Below are 15,224 nucleotides of genomic sequence, written 5' to 3' on the forward strand. Positions count from 1 at the left end.
CTATACCTATTTATGGATAAGAATTCAGGAAATTACTATTTAAAGTAATTTCTTCCAAATATTATCTATCTTTTAGATAATATTAATTAACAACCTTTTAGTGTTAATTTCATGTAACGATACACCCCGTTACAGCCCGCCTACGACCGAACTCATTCAATCGATCGCTTTCCATTCAAGGTTACTCAAATGAGTAAACCTTTCACGTATTGCGTGATAGTCTTCTTGAGGAGCTGGAAGCTCCCTCCTTCTTCATCCAACATGTCCATGTTGGATGGAACGTGTGTAGGTCGTAGAACGGACTACATGGTGCTACCAGGTGTAACGGGGCACCTTTTAATAGTACTGATAAGTACGAGTTAACCTTACACATATGTGAGGTGCCTCGAAATTTCACGTACACAAGGGTACAGAGGAAGGTTTCTATGAAGCTAAGAGGACTTAGCTTTAAGGGTCTAGACTAAGGCAATATAATAGAAACATAGTAAAAATGTTTTAACATATAAAGCTCCTACGTTACGATCTTCTATCTACTACTGACGTTATTATAGGAATAATAAACTATGTATGGCGCCTCGTTGCGCACCGATCAATCGTGTCTTGTGACGATTGGCGGGGGTGATTTAAACTTAAATTAACCAATCAATAGAGCTTATGTCATATTGCGTCAATATTAACAAATTTGGTTATAAAGGAATTATTAAGTCAAATAATTAATTGAGATATAATTATTTGAACTTCTTTATTTATTTGTTTTCTTAAAACATAAAATTCATTATTACCCTTTTGAAAAATAATACCTATGTAACGGCACATCCCGTTACACCTAAATTAAAAGGGCTATTGTAGTGTTAAGAATTTCGAATCTAGTGATGATGTTTCCGCTACTTTAAAATTTTCACTACTGCTATAAGGTGGCAGAGGAATGACGGTGTTAGATAAACGAAAGTTAAGTTTACTGAGACATGTTTTACAAAGATCCCTGAATGTTTCTAAACTGTTAGGAATTTAGTGACATACATCGCTTTGTTCACAACTCATTCTGACACGCACGCAAACACAAGACTTTCAATGCATTCTTCCAGACGTGGGTCCATTGACTCATCATCAGCTGCATTCCAGGCCGAGCATACGTCTGCCCCATTTGCTAATAAACACCCAAAGGGCTTTGGTGAAATGGTGCTGGTCGATGGGATCACCATCGATAAGACGTATGTGTTGCCTGTGCCTAACCTTCGAGAGTGGCTACCAGAGAAAGACAAAAATGTCTGCAATCGCCGAAAACTCGACTCGCAAACCGAAGGGTCAGTAGAGCGAAAGAGTACGTACAACAAAATCATGGGCGATTCTGACGTGATCCTTGGCGACATTCGCCGCAACAACTCACAGAAGGCAGTATCACGCGCTTACGTGCGCGCTGGTCCCCGCGGAAATACGTACTTTGACCCCTCCACGGTCAAGGCTGCTATCGTGACCTGCGGTGGTCTATGCCCTGGGCTTAACAATGTCGTGCGTGACGTCACATTAGCTTTGTGGAACCTTTACGGCGTACGTGATATTTATGGTATCCGTATGGGCTTTGCTGGCTTTTGGAATTGGACCTCGATGGACCAAAAGGAAGCCCCTATTCTGTTGACCCCGAAAAGCGTTGCTCGCATTCACCACTATGGTGGAACTATCCTCGGCTCTAATCGAGGTGGCTTCGACGAGGACAAGATTATCAATTTTCTAACAGAGTACGGCGTCTCGCAATTATACGTAATTGGAGGTGACGGTACCCACCGTGCTGCCAACAAAATCTCGGAAGAATGTCGCCGTCGAAAGCTTGTGGTCGCAGTTGCTGGTGTGCCAAAGACTATTGACAATGATGTGGACCTCTTGGACCGCAGCTTTGGTTTCAATACGGCAGTTGAGGAGGCTCAACGCGCCATTCGCTCGGCCAGCACAGAAGCTGGATGCGTTCCCAATGGTATTGGAGTCGTCAAGCTTATGGGCCGCAGCGCTGGTTTTATTGCAGCGCACGCCTCGCTTTCCAGCGGTGACGTCAACTTGTGTCTTATCCCAGAGATCCCAATTGAGTTGGAAGGTCCACGCAGCTGCCTTGACCATCTTGAGCGCGTTGTGGAGGAGCAAGGCCACGGTGTGGTGGTTGTCGCTGAAGGTGCAGGCGAAGAGTTGCTGGGCACGTCGGCTGAGACCGATGTAGGCGGTAATAAGAAATTGCCACCCATTGGTGCCTTCATGAAGGACCGTATTCAGGAACACTTTACGAAGAAAGGAAAGGCATGCACCGTCAAATATATTGACCCCTCGTACATGATCCGTTCAGTGCCTGCCAACGCCGCTGACAGTCTGTATTGCATGTTGCTTGGCCAAAATGCCGTGCACGGTGCCATGGCCGGTTTCACTGGCTTTACTGTCGGCCTTAGTGCCAATCGTGTCGTATACTTTCCTATTGAGGCTGTCACACGTAACTCGCCACGCTGCATGGATCCTTTCGGCCGTACATGGGAGCGCGTGCTGTGTCTGACGCGCCAGCCCAACACGGCCCGTGAGGGCGATATCAAAGGTGCCAAGTCTTCTGATTAAGAAAGCAACTAGCAACTACAGTATGCACTTCAGGAGGACAGAAGCGTCTGAATATTAAGCGTTGTTGCCGAATTTGGTGGAAAAAACGCGTTTTTTTAGTTACATGATGTTCAAACTAAAAATGCATGTGGCAAATTCCCTTAACGTTCACAAAGACGAAAAAAATGTTTGTGATTAACGTGAAACAGATTGGAAAGTTTCGACCGGTGTTTATTCCGTTTAATTTTTTAAGCCAAAATCAGCATTGTGTTATCAAAAAAGTAAATTATTGATCAGCAGTTTTTGAGTAACCTTTGGCAACTTCCCTTAAATTTGTGTAACGTTATACGAACGTCGCTATTTGCTGCATCTTTGCCACGTATCATTCTTCAAGTGACTATAATTAATTCACCGCAATATGTTTGCTCGCAAGACCTTCAAAGCTCTGCGTAGCTCGTTCGTCCCATCGAACCGCGGCTTCGCCGTGCTTACTACTGATACAATAAACCCTAACATATTAAAGGCTGCATATGCAGTGCGTGGAGCGCTAGTGCTGCGCTCTATCGAGTACGAAAAGCGTTTGGCTCGCGGTGACAGGTCCCTTCCTTTTGACAAGATAATTCCGTGCAACATTGGCAACCCGCAGGTGCTCGAGCAAGAGCCCATCGAGTTCCATCGCCAGGTTCTCGCACTTGTAAATGTGCCAGGTCTCGTGGACCAGCCAGAAGCACAAAATTTGTTTCCGCCGGATGCAATTGCACGCGCAAAATTTTACATAAGCAACATTGCAGGAGGCACGGGTGCCTACGGCCACAGCAAAGGATCGGCTATTGTACGCGAGGAGGTTGCGCGCTTCCTGCAGCGTCGCGACGGCCACGCGGCCGACACAGAAGACATATATCTTACGGATGGCGCGAGTCCGGCGGTGCAAAATTCGCTGCAGATGCTAATTCGTGATGAAAATGACGTCATTTTAGCTCCAATTCCTCAGTACCCTCTGTACTCGGCGGCCATTGCCATAAATGGTGGTTCCCTGGTAGGCTACTACCTGGATGAAATTAATGCGTGGGGCCTTGATGTAAAAGAGATGGAACGCGCTGTAAAAGAGGCTCGCGATGCAGGCAAGACGGTGCGTGCAATGGCTGTGATCAACCCTGGTAACCCCACAGGTCAGTGCCTGTCGGAGCAGAGCATTCAAGAAATTATTATTTTTTGCCAAAAAGAACATATTTTGGTTATGGCCGACGAAGTGTATCAAGAAAATGTGTATGCGCAAGGCAAACGATTTTTTTCGTTTAAGAAAGTATTGCGGGACATGGGCAAAGAGTATGATAATGTCGAATTAATATCGTTTCACTCGACGTCAAAGGGCTTCACAGGCGAGTGTGGTCGTCGTGGGGGCTACATGGAACTGGTGAACATTCACGAGAGTGTGAAGGACCAATTTTACAAACTCATGTCCGTTAATTTGTGCTCGAATATCGAGGGCCAGCTAATGGTGGGAATGATGACCAATCCACCGCAACCGGGTGATGCGTCGTACAAGCGCTACCGCGAACAGCGTGACGGCACGCTTCAGTCGCTTAAGCGTCGTGCCATGAAGCTTGTGGAGGCTTTCAACAAACTAGAAGGTGTTACTTGCAACGAGACTGAGGGTTCTATGTACACTTTTCCGAATTTAACGCTTCCGCTCAAGGCTGTCGAAGCAGCCAAGGAAGCAAATATGGCGCCTGACGCCTTCTACTGTACGCAAATGCTCGACATGACGGGAATTGTAGTAGTACCTGGCTCGGGTTTTGGCCAGAAGGAGGGGACGTGGCATTTCCGTACCACAATACTTCCACCCGAAGCAGCCGTGGATGATGTTATCGAGAAAATGGCCACATTCCACGCCAAGTTCATGGACATGTACCGCTAAATTTGCGTGGACGTGGCCTCAATTTATAGGAATAGATGGGATTGCTGTAAAAAATAGTACATTTATTGCTATTTTGTGGCCTGAAATCAATCGAATTTAAATCCAGCAAAATGTTGCTTTTGCCACTTCAAGAGGGCTCAGTGCTCATGACGCTATGTGTTTATTACGGTGCACTCATGCTGCTATTAGAGCTTATCCTACCACTCGTTTTTCAACGCCGGGTGCGGATCGAGATCCCGCGTTTGATTCCATCAGCGCAAGCCAATCCACTGTCCTCGCAAGAGTTCCAAAAACAGCGACGAGCACTCCGGCAAAAACTTATAGCTTTGCAACGAGCTCTAGCAGAGACGCCTCGCCTTTTGCCTCAGAAAAAGCGAAGACGTGCAGGATCGAGTGCGATGCAATCAGCTGCATCTCCGTTAAAATCGCCAGTGTCGTTGATGAGGCCAAAATCATCGCGAAAGTCTAGTGAAATGAAGCGCACAAGCTACAGAGCACAAGAAATGAAAAGCGACGGATATAGGAGACAAAATTTTGGACAAAAAAATATTTTGGGGACACAATCGTCCATGGCAATATCTGATTTGCGTACAACAACAAGTCATAGTGGTTTCTCATTTTACGACGTAGATGAGGATAAGAAACTCGATGCAAAGAGAGCAGAGAAGAAGAAGGTGAAACCAAAACTTCATACCCATCTAGCGGCCGAAAAAGAGTCGCCGGTGTTTGCAGAAAGAAAACCGATCCGATTAGTAAAAGATGTAGATGGAGGGGAGTATAGCGAAGCGGTCACGAGCTATAAGGCGTTTATTGAAGCACGCAGAATTAATACAGGGTCCGCTTTGCCATCAAGCGCTTTGCATTTTTTTCCAGGCACAAATACGAAGGCTTCTGTAATGAATTGCGAAAGCTTGGTGGTAAGCTCCTTCTCTGAAGAATCCAAGCGAACACCAAAAATGCCACAATTAGCACAAACACAAAACGAACAGAAGACAGATGAAGGAATTAAAGAGATAGAAGTATCTGAGCAGCGTGGACCTTTGTCAGATTTTCAGGCGTTCTGTACCTCGTTTGTTCAGGGCAATTCTACCGCAGAACTTCAAGCAATGAAACACTCGGAATTGTCAGATGGCGATGTCAGTGCTTCTCAGCAATCTTTTAAGAAATATAAGCGCTCTCAAGATATCAAAAAATCTGTCGAGCATTTCAGAAGGGTTGGCAAAACTTTGGAGTTTCAAAGTCTCGACAACTGTTCTCACGATGATGTGTCTGAAACTGATGAGCAGAAGATAAGTGACATAATGGCAACGCAACTTTTTCTAGAGAAACGTACTTACGATCAAGCATTTGGAAGTTTTAATGACATGAATCGACCCGAGGAGAAGTAAGTATGCGTGACAAGTAGATATGTCGGAACGTATTTCTAATAATTTTCCCTTGTTAGGACACCACGCATTACCCGACGAATCTCTTTCAGTGATGAGGTCGAAGCGCTAGCTGCTTCATCCCCAGAAAAAGGAGATGGCGAGCATTTAGTTAAGAAGTGCAAGCATGTGCGAGCTTTCGGTATGCCCGATGAGGAAGACGAGGAGGCAGAGTGGCGAGAATCCCTCGCTTTTCAGTCACATCTCGCTGACTGGTAGTGAAAGCACTAACATGGAAGCAGAAAATGTGTCAATTATTGATTTCAATCGCTCACTGGAGTTGTGATATGTCTTTTTCACGTGATGATACAGTTGACTAATTCGCACCTTTTCCGGTATTAATGATGAAGAGATTGCCTGGAAGGCGTTGTTCTTTATGACCTCACAGCAAGTTGCGAGGACGGTACACTTCAAAGTTTCCAAGTACAATTGCGCAGCAAGCGACCATGCTGTTAATTTTTAAGACCTCAGGTAGGGCCTGATGGATCAAAATTCGCTTTGTACATTCGCGAGAAGCTGCTAGCTAAGCAGAATAATCCCAAGAGAAGTTGTGCATGCCTGGCCTTTGATATTACTATAACAACATTTGTCGAATAAAAGGAAACTTCTAAGCACACACAATCACAGCACACTACTTGCATTTTAAAAAGGATACGTCCCGACACCAATTCAATGCTTGATTGAAAATGAATCGTCAGCCATTCACCATCAAGTTGAAGACGATCAGAGTTGCTGTAAAAACCTTGCAAGCGAATTGCGTAATCCTCATTTGCCGAGAAAATTCTGTCATTGATTCGAGGTCGGGCCATACAAGATGTATGTATACATGTGCTGAATGAGGTCCACTGCTAGTTCCGTACTGTCGGTTTTTAAATCCCAGACCTTTGGTGTGATGGATATAAGTAGAAGGAAGTATGATGATCAGGAGGGCCTACAGGCGCCCTAAATTTAAGAGTCACAGCAGCGTGCTAAATTAAGCTTACAGGCTCATGGTCTTTGAGCGAACGACAAGAATTGAATCGCAAACATTCCTGCCTCCGGCACAAGGCGATGAATATCTTTACAAATGATTCCTTCTCCGTCGGCACTTCAGGCTCGTCATTTGTGGCATTCTTGCTTGCCATCGATCGTATTTTTACATTCGTGCTTGCTCAAATTCTTAGCCTTTCCTGTTGGACACTATTCCCATTCCGAAGCGCTGTAGGTTCTTCTTGCCCAGCCTAATCGCTTGCACCACCTGTGACCCCTGACACAGAAATCAGTAGTTGCCGTAGTGAAGCCTCGAACTTCGTTATCGGCTGATCAACAAAAATTAATTTTATCTTTGCCATGTCCGCCGTTATAAGAGCTGCTACTGAAGAGGAGAGCACTTCCTTGTGCACCAATTCTGCGCTTATAGTCAATTAGTTCAACTTGCTGCTGCTAAAAGTTGTTTTCTCCATCACCGTTATTGTCAAAAACCATGAATTGTCTTGTAGAATGTTTGACTTGACACACTATGTTCGATGTCGTCCTTTGTAAACACCCAAAGCTCTATCTTGCAACTTACAGCCAATATTGCTTTATGATCGACGTGAAAGCCAGCACTTGACTATTCACAACTTTCCTTCTGGAAATGCTTGAAAAAAGTCATCCGTTCCATCTGTCGCCCGTGACCGTCACGTCATTCAAAATTATTGCCAATGGCGGTCCAAAATGCTCGTCGCTATTTCCATCTCATCCGCGACAATCATTTCCGACGTAAGTCGAAGTCGCACGATACCTTCAGGCAACCTTTACGTGTTAGTCACGCTGATTGGCATTTCTTTTCTTAAATATTAAACGTTCATTGCAGCACGATGTCGAGTACTAAGCCCGTACTAACATTCGTAACCGGGAACGCCAATAAACTCAAGGAGGTAGTTGCGATCCTAGGCGCTGACTTTCCCTTTGAATTGCATAATCAAGCTGTAGATTTGCCCGAGTTGCAGGGTGAACCGGCCGATATTGCTAAAGAGAAGTGCCGCCTCGCAGCTGAGCAGGTAGAGGGAGCCGTTCTCGTTGAGGACACATCACTTTGCTTCAATGCACTTCAGGGCCTTCCTGGTCCTTACATAAAGTGGTTTTTGGAGAAAACGGGTCATGAAGGTCTCATCAATATTTTGGCCGCTTATGAAGACAAGTCCGCATATGCCCAGTGTATATTTGCCTTCTCGCCGGTCGGCTCGGAGCCGCGTGTATTTGTCGGTCAGACTCATGGTAAAATTGTCCCAGCACGTGGACCTAAAACCTTTGGCTGGGATCCCGTCTTCCAACCCGACGGATTTGAACAGACTTACGCTGAGATGGAGAAGGCTACCAAGAATCAAATTTCGCACCGTTACAAGGCCCTAGAGAGTCTTAAATGTCACCTCATACAATCCGCAAGAGTTGGCAGCACTAGTAAATCCTAGAAAATCTTCAAGAAAAATAACGAGACATAACGATTTCTTGTGGGAGGGTGTGGCCATACCAAAAGGGGGGGTGTCCCTATACCGGTTTCCTATTTTAAATGAGAGTATTATTAGAACAATTCCCCGTCTGTTGGTTTAATTAGATAAAAACTACAGATTAAAAATGACAACTAAAACATTTTATTACTCTGCTATATCGCAGTTAACAATTATTCCTTTAGAGTCGTCGTTCGGTCCCTTCTGAACTTTGGTACCTATACCGGTTTCCTTAAAATATTAAGTAAATAATTCAGCGACTTTATATACTACGATGTCGCTTCCGATCGGTTACATCGAGCCTCCACATTACATGCAGCCATCAGTGCTAGCTGAAATCCTGCGCAATCCCGATCTATCCAGCAGTCGCTACGTCATCATTGACGTACGTGATACTGATTATGCTGGAGGTCATATTCGCTCGGCCGTAAATATTCCGGAGGAATTTTTTATGGATAACGATCGAGTGGACGTTCTCGTCGACAAATACAAGGACAAAGATTTAATTGTCTTTCACTGTATGATGAGCCAAATTCGCGGGCCATCATGTGCTAAGAGATTTAAGTCGCGGATGGATGTGGTTTTGGATGGTGCTAAACTAAAGCCCCGAGTACTTATTCTGCATGGTGGCTACGAATCTTTCCAAAGGGTGAGCGATTTTATTCATTTAGATACAAACTATGCCAGAAGAGTCCAAATTTATAACTCTTTGTTCTACGTTGTTTATATTAGACTTACAAGGACGAGGTCGACCTCATTGAAATGGATGACTAAATTTAAATTTTTGCCGCAAAATTGTTCACCTAACCGCATTATTTCTAGATGATATGATAGTTTTCGCGCTTTAGAAGTGTAACTGGCTCTTTTGATATGCAATCGATGAGAAATGAAGCCTTGATACATTCAATGTCGTGCATCTTGAACTTCTTCATCCACATATCTCGTAAGGGCTCCTCAGGAGGAACGAGCGCCACGACAGGTGCTTCTGAGGTCGACTCTTTCGACAAGCTATTAAAATCAACAGACTTTGTAAGTGGGATCACGGACCCTCCACCGGCGAGGATAATACGTTCGCACATATCGCGAGGGGGGACACATTTTGCATGAACGAGAAACCGCCAATTACTAAATGCACCAGGATGGCCACTAGCGCGCTTCTTACGCCAGTACCCGCAGACCTCAGGCCAAATACGCGTATCGATGTTTTGACAATCAGATTTTTGGCAGCCCCATTCGAAGTCAATTTCATCGAGAAAAATTCCCGCAACAGAGCTGGCCTCTAAGTATGATGGCTTTAATATCCACTAAATGTTCCATAGCCAGCAAAAGAGTCATTCTTACACCACTTTATACCGAGCAAAAATTGACGCACCTTTCCGGCCGCACATCCAGCGACAAATTTTTCTGTTCGCTTGAGCTCACTGCAAATAATGTGGGTGCAGTTGCTATCATACACGCGACCAAACTTACTGACGTTTCCGCCTAATAGATGAATGATTGAAGTGTGTTCTGCTGCCTGGTGCCGATCGCCGGTCAATAGAAACACCCGCTTGTTTTGCGGTTTCGACACTGCAATTTTCTTGATAGCCAATTGCTCTTTCTTTTGCTTTTTCAATAAGAACCTGCTCGACCTGGCAGAACCTAATTCTTCTGAGCCACCAGCTTTCCGCTTTGTAGCTTTCGTTGTTTGAACAGGGCCTCTGATTTGCTTCAGCTCCTGATTAATCTCTTTGTTTTTCGCCGTTTCAACAGTGCTTCCGTCGTCGGCGTTGCTGGCACTAGTTACACTAATAAGAGGCAACGAATCTTTTGCCTTTTTTGCAGTTTTTGTGGCCATCGTAGCAGGCTCTCTTTCCACCTCGTCCTCCTCGTCCCCATCATCAAACACAGTGTTCTTATTAGTTTCAATGCTCGACGGACCGCTTCTGTTTGTCTGTGTATCAAATAGCGTGCACACAATTTCTTTTGCATGACTAGGTATCGAATTCGGTAATTCTGTAGATATCGCAGGAGTCAACTTTCTACCATTCGATGAGCCATTCTTGTCAATTGGAGTGGGTAGCTTATCAATTTCGGAGAGAATGTCGTCGACATCAAATCGTCCTTTGCTCGCTGTTTTTGCACGTCTCATGCTAGATGTAACATCCCTCTTCGTCTTATCAGTTACGCTATCCTCACAATCCTCAAATTTTTTGTCCTTCTTTAAATTATCCATGCTGTCCGTGCCAGTTGATAATTCTTTTAAATTTCTTATTTGAAACGGAAGCTCGGAAACATGCTCCCACTCTGACAAACAAGTAAAAACCCACTATAGAATTGTCAGGATTAGTTGCAAAGAGGAGACGCTGCAGCCAAGATTAGTATCGAACCTCGTGACTCAAAATATTTGAGAGTTGCCAGCTCAGCGCTTTCTTATACTTCTCGCCAGAAGCTTCATAACATATCAGGTGTGTAGAATGCGCTCGTGACAGCACTGGGAGCAAGCACGCGCCTGTGGCATGGATCGCAATTTGTAGTTCTTCTCGAGTGGGGCTTGAGTGGGACGAGTACCCTGATAGCGTAATGACAAAGCTTTGCATTCCGTTAATACTTCCAAAGTATTTAACCGGGCGCTGGATTATCTCGTTGTATGGGGACGGATTGCTGGCCTGCGAGAGACCTGCCAAAACCCAGTAAATACTGACTACCTTTTTGTCTTGGCGGACGGCCTCCTTGTACTCAAAGCCACCACGGTAGCGGCATACGACAAATGATGCCTTTGTAACCACTTTACTCACAATTTCTTGGTACGAGTCACCAAATGGTACGTTCGCCACCTTGGCATTTACCAACTTCAACATATCAGACAGCTTTTCTCGCAGCAGGGGAGCTAAATGTTGGGCAAGTAAAACAATCGTGCCTTGTAAATTTTTTTTCAATGCCTCAAGTTTCTTTAATAAGACCAATATATGCTTGTCAAAATTAAAAAATTCTCAACTAGATAGTAGATTTTTGTACCTCACCTCGAACGACCACTTGCGAACCATTGATGATTCGATGCCGTGCTCCGTTCTTTCTAATTGATAGACTTGAGCAAATTTACCCAAATTAAGTTCTTCCAGCTGCACTTCCGGACAAGACTTCCGGCTTCGTGGCTTGCTCTTCAACGCAGTCCTAGCAACTTCAAAAGCTGTCGGGGAAAATCGTTCCTCCAGCTCCCGATTCCGGCGCATTACGCACTCTTCAATCCATTTAAGCTTGACATGATACTGCCTATCCAGTCCAGCGTTTTGTCCTATGTAGGCAATAATACAACTGGGCAGTTTATACGTAGACTTTACTGAATCAGTCGACAGATGCAACTTCCACGCATCAAAACCTTGCACAAGGTCCCTTTTTGAGAACTTTAGTTGACATAATGTCTGTAGTTTCTCTGCTCCGGGCTCGTTTACAAAATTTGAGTCAACAATGCTATCGTCTAAATGTAAAATGTGCGTAGCGCCGCCACAGAATTCGTTTTGATCGATTATTTGACCCCCAAAATGCGTAATCAGGCTGTTGATAACCCTCCGCGGGTCCTCTTTACCCATTGCGCACGCCGATATCGTAAGGGTTGAAAATATTAGAGCCATATTGGGGCTAAAGCGATCTACAGGCAGTAGCTGCTGCAAAAGAAAGGTTCGAAAGACCCATTCCGGACGCACGAGTGCGACAAAGCGCTCATTGCGCAGCTCCATAAAACTGCGGTAAGCTTTTGGATGGCATATGATGTGAGTCACGGTACTGCTTTCCAAAGCGATTGTGCTTTCGACAATTGTCGCCCCTCCTTCAATAAGGCATTGCTGCAGCGCAAAAATTTCCATCTGTTCCAGCTCTGCCGGGTGCAGCAAACACCTCAGCGTTGCATACAAAGACCGCTGTCGCATGCCTACTCGCGAGTTGTTCGAATGGTAAATATTTTAAGGAATTTAATTCGCTGTTGTATCAGTTAATAGCATTTGTAGCTCCTTTTAAGCTTGTAGAACCAAGTCTTGGCAAAATTACAAAGCAGACACTATAATTATTACACTTATGTCTCTTTAATCCGTGAAACTTATATAAACAACCCAGTGAGCCATGTGGCGTTTGCTGCTAACGATGATTTTTCAAAGTGTGAATTACGGAGATCAAGCAGATTGCAACCGTCAACAAGGCGATAGGGGAAAGAATCTCTAGAAAATGGATAAAATTTAATTATACAAATTGACTACATGCAACGTCTACTCCAATTTATCAAGCTTTTTTTGGAGGTAGCGCTCCTGATCCGTATTGCGTTTTAATTAAAACGAGTTTGTTAATTAAAGCATCAGCAAAATCAACACGACGGGAAAGAATTTCTTTTACTCGGGCAGCTGGTAGCGTCCAAGCTACGCCACGGCGTCGTCGGCCATAAATTTCCAATACGTCCTGAGGAGTATCTACATTCAAGACCTCAGAGAGTTGCAGAAGAATGGAAAAAGCCTCGCGCACTTCTTCTCCGCCTTCAGTAATGAGAAAGGTACTTATGACACGAATGTCCTTATCAAATTGAAGCGCACCAAGTTGGCTTACCCGTGTTGCCTTTGAAAGAAACCAAGATTCGAGCTGAGTGGCCGAAATCGAAGCGACTCCATGTACAACAGCACAATAGTTGGAATGCGAAAGATATCCACGAAACGATTTCAACAGAGAACGTAGTCCACGAACAAATGAATGAGCGAACGGATCGTTAGCCTCGTTTAATGTGAACATAGCCTCTGTAAGCTCATACTGAAAAGGATTTCGCCTCGAGGGTGCAGATCCTGAGGAAGATAGGCCTGTGGCTGATGCAGCCAATACCGACGCAGCAGAAGCTGCTGACGACGATGTAGACAGTAAAGTGTATAAGTAACTGGCAATTTTGGGCTCCAAAAGCTTAAGCAGCTTTTTTCGCGATGCAAAGAGTAGCTGCTGCAGTTCAACTGAAGCATCTTCCAAACCATTGAGACAAGTCACAATATGCTGCGGCACCACTGGGAAAGTCTCAGGGAGCTCATTTTCAAATTCGCTCTTCAGCTGCTCAATGTACCCAGAGGTAACTTCCAAACTATTTAGTATGACGTCAGGAGTATGTTCCTTCCGTTGCACTGGCGTCATACCTCCATTTTCACCAAGAGCTACGCCACCCGCAGTCCCGACAGTCTTGCTCAGCTTTGCTAGTCGCTGCTGCATCTGGTCACGTATTTGAGATGAAGATGAGACCAATAAACCCGCCGCATCACCTCCTTCTGCATTTTCCATTTTGGCGCCAGTTGTCATCTGCCGAATGCGGCTTCGCATCGTGTCACCAACAATATCACGAAGCACCGTATTGATGACATTAAGTACACCAGCCGCGCAGTCGACGTGGCCCGTTGCCAACGCACGTAGCCCAGAATTCCGGGCCACATAAAAAATTTCATCAATGGCCGACGAAATTGGAAAGCACAATAGATTATTGTCAATTCCACTGTCGTTAGCTCCATTTAAATTACCATTACCAGATGAAAAGTGAAGTTCATCCCACTGGAATGCTTTTCTGGCAGCCTGATTCAAGAGATCATTCTCAAAAAAACAGTAGAATCCTGCTAGCTCTTGCACACTTTTTCCCAATTCACTGTTATGGACAGGCGGTAACACTGGAACAACAATATCTTTTTCATCGTAGGTCTGCTCATTCATTCCAGATTCTTCAATGTTATTCGCGTTCTTCTCTCCGTCAAAGGCGACCCTCGAGCGCATAAATCGCTCATAAGTTTGTGTGTGCTGAATTACTAACGCCATCTCATTCAATTGTTCATTCATGAAAGCGATGTCGTTGTCCGTAGAATTTTCAAGCGCAGACTGTATACTGTGGTTTCTACCACTTGGTGACATCGGACCATTTATAGTTGACGACAAAGGCTGATCTTTATTCGTAATGCGTTTATAATATTGACGCTGCACCATGTAGGCGTTCAATACAGCGACCGCAGACCGCTCCCCCATCGTATATAACTTGGCCACAAATCGATTAAGGCCGTGCACTCTCTCAAAGCACTGCGATAATAATTCTTCATACTGTTGCACTTCTTGTGCTATCTGGTTAAACACCTCGGTAAGACACGTGATTGTTTTCTGAGTACTGAACACGCCAACTTGTGTGCCGCTTTTCCCAGTCAATGATTGCGCTAGTGTCTTCTGCACATGCTCTAACAGCAACACAAGGCCATGTTCCTCGTATTCCTTGCTCACAGCTTTAAATAGCGGTGCGTACGTCTGTATTTGCTGATTGTGCCCGCCTTTTAAGCCGTCCTCAAACTCGCCTTCAATCACTCCTTTAAGATCATTTTCAATGGTATCAATCCGGAGCTTATCGGCTGCGTCCAGCGGCATCTGTTGATCAATATTTTTAAGTGACTGGAGGAACGTTGCGGCCTCTTGATATCGCTGCTGTTGCATAGCACGTCGGATACCCGTCAACGCATTACGCAGCATCAGCAGCTGCGCCGACTGCTCCAATGCTACGCCTAAGCGAGACTGAATCACATCAAGGCGTCGCACTTCGTGCGTCATTTTTGCAGCAACATCATTCGCGTTTGCGATGCGCTCTACAACGGCGCCAGTCTGCGCACAAAGTACAGTTACCTTTGGCGAAAGCTCGCGAAGGGACTGCAGTGAACGCTGAACTGCCACTTTTTCGTTGGCTTTGGGGGCATTGATGAATATCACGGAATCATCCGACAATTTTTGCTGACGCTGCTTGACTTCCGCAAGTTGCGCAACCAGCGCCGCGTGCTGCTCGAGCTGCTTTCGGCGATGCGGAGCATCCATGAGTGATTGTTGGGTTGG

General features: G+C 45.1%; 6 protein-coding genes across 6 annotated transcripts; 4 read left to right on the top strand and 2 right to left on the bottom strand.

The window, feature by feature from the left end:
* Window positions 1-1,071: 1,071 nt before the first annotated feature.
* CCR75_006053 (uncharacterized protein) lies at window positions 1,072-2,589 on the top strand (the record flags this gene model as incomplete). Its single annotated transcript, XM_067964125.1, has 1 exon — window positions 1,072-2,589. One exon carries the CDS (start codon window positions 1,072-1,074, stop codon window positions 2,587-2,589), a length of 1,518 nt encoding a protein of 505 aa, XP_067814496.1.
* A 397-nt stretch (window positions 2,590-2,986) lies between these two features.
* On the top strand, window positions 2,987-7,721 carry CCR75_006054 (uncharacterized protein; the record flags this gene model as incomplete). The annotated part of the gene is made up of 4 exons (XM_067964126.1): window positions 2,987-3,521; window positions 3,819-4,223; window positions 4,811-5,870; window positions 5,931-7,721. 4 exons carry the CDS (start codon window positions 2,987-2,989, stop codon window positions 6,127-6,129), a joined length of 2,199 nt encoding a protein of 732 aa, XP_067814497.1. The 3' UTR covers window positions 6,130-7,721.
* A 968-nt stretch (window positions 7,722-8,689) lies between these two features.
* CCR75_006055 (uncharacterized protein) lies at window positions 8,690-12,283 on the bottom strand (the record flags this gene model as incomplete). The annotated part of the gene is made up of 5 exons (XM_067964127.1): window positions 8,690-9,027; window positions 9,111-9,682; window positions 9,751-10,686; window positions 10,748-11,308; window positions 11,381-12,283. 4 exons carry the CDS (start codon window positions 12,281-12,283, stop codon window positions 9,197-9,199), a joined length of 2,886 nt encoding a protein of 961 aa, XP_067814498.1. The 3' UTR covers window positions 8,690-9,027; window positions 9,111-9,196.
* Window positions 8,692-9,152, top strand: CCR75_006056 (uncharacterized protein; the record flags this gene model as incomplete). The annotated part of the gene is made up of 2 exons (XM_067964128.1): window positions 8,692-9,027; window positions 9,111-9,152. The coding sequence occupies 2 exons, from the start codon at window positions 8,692-8,694 to the stop codon at window positions 9,150-9,152; spliced, it is 378 nt and encodes a 125-aa protein (XP_067814574.1).
* On the top strand, window positions 12,116-14,784 carry CCR75_006057 (uncharacterized protein; the record flags this gene model as incomplete). Its single annotated transcript, XM_067964129.1, has 2 exons — window positions 12,116-12,307; window positions 12,362-14,784. The coding sequence occupies 2 exons, from the start codon at window positions 12,116-12,118 to the stop codon at window positions 12,377-12,379; spliced, it is 210 nt and encodes a 69-aa protein (XP_067814575.1). The 3' UTR covers window positions 12,380-14,784.
* Window positions 12,630-15,206, bottom strand: CCR75_006058 (uncharacterized protein; the record flags this gene model as incomplete). The annotated part of the gene is made up of 1 exon (XM_067964130.1): window positions 12,630-15,206. The coding sequence occupies one exon, from the start codon at window positions 15,204-15,206 to the stop codon at window positions 12,630-12,632; it is 2,577 nt and encodes an 858-aa protein (XP_067814555.1).
* Window positions 15,207-15,224: the final 18 nt, after the last annotated feature.

The sequence above is a fragment of the Bremia lactucae genome (genome assembly GCF_004359215.1).
Source record: "Bremia lactucae strain SF5 chromosome Unknown BlacSF5_NotPlaced_200_SHOA01000120.1_2678225bp, whole genome shotgun sequence".
Lineage (NCBI taxonomy): Eukaryota > Oomycota > Peronosporomycetes > Peronosporales > Peronosporaceae > Bremia > Bremia lactucae.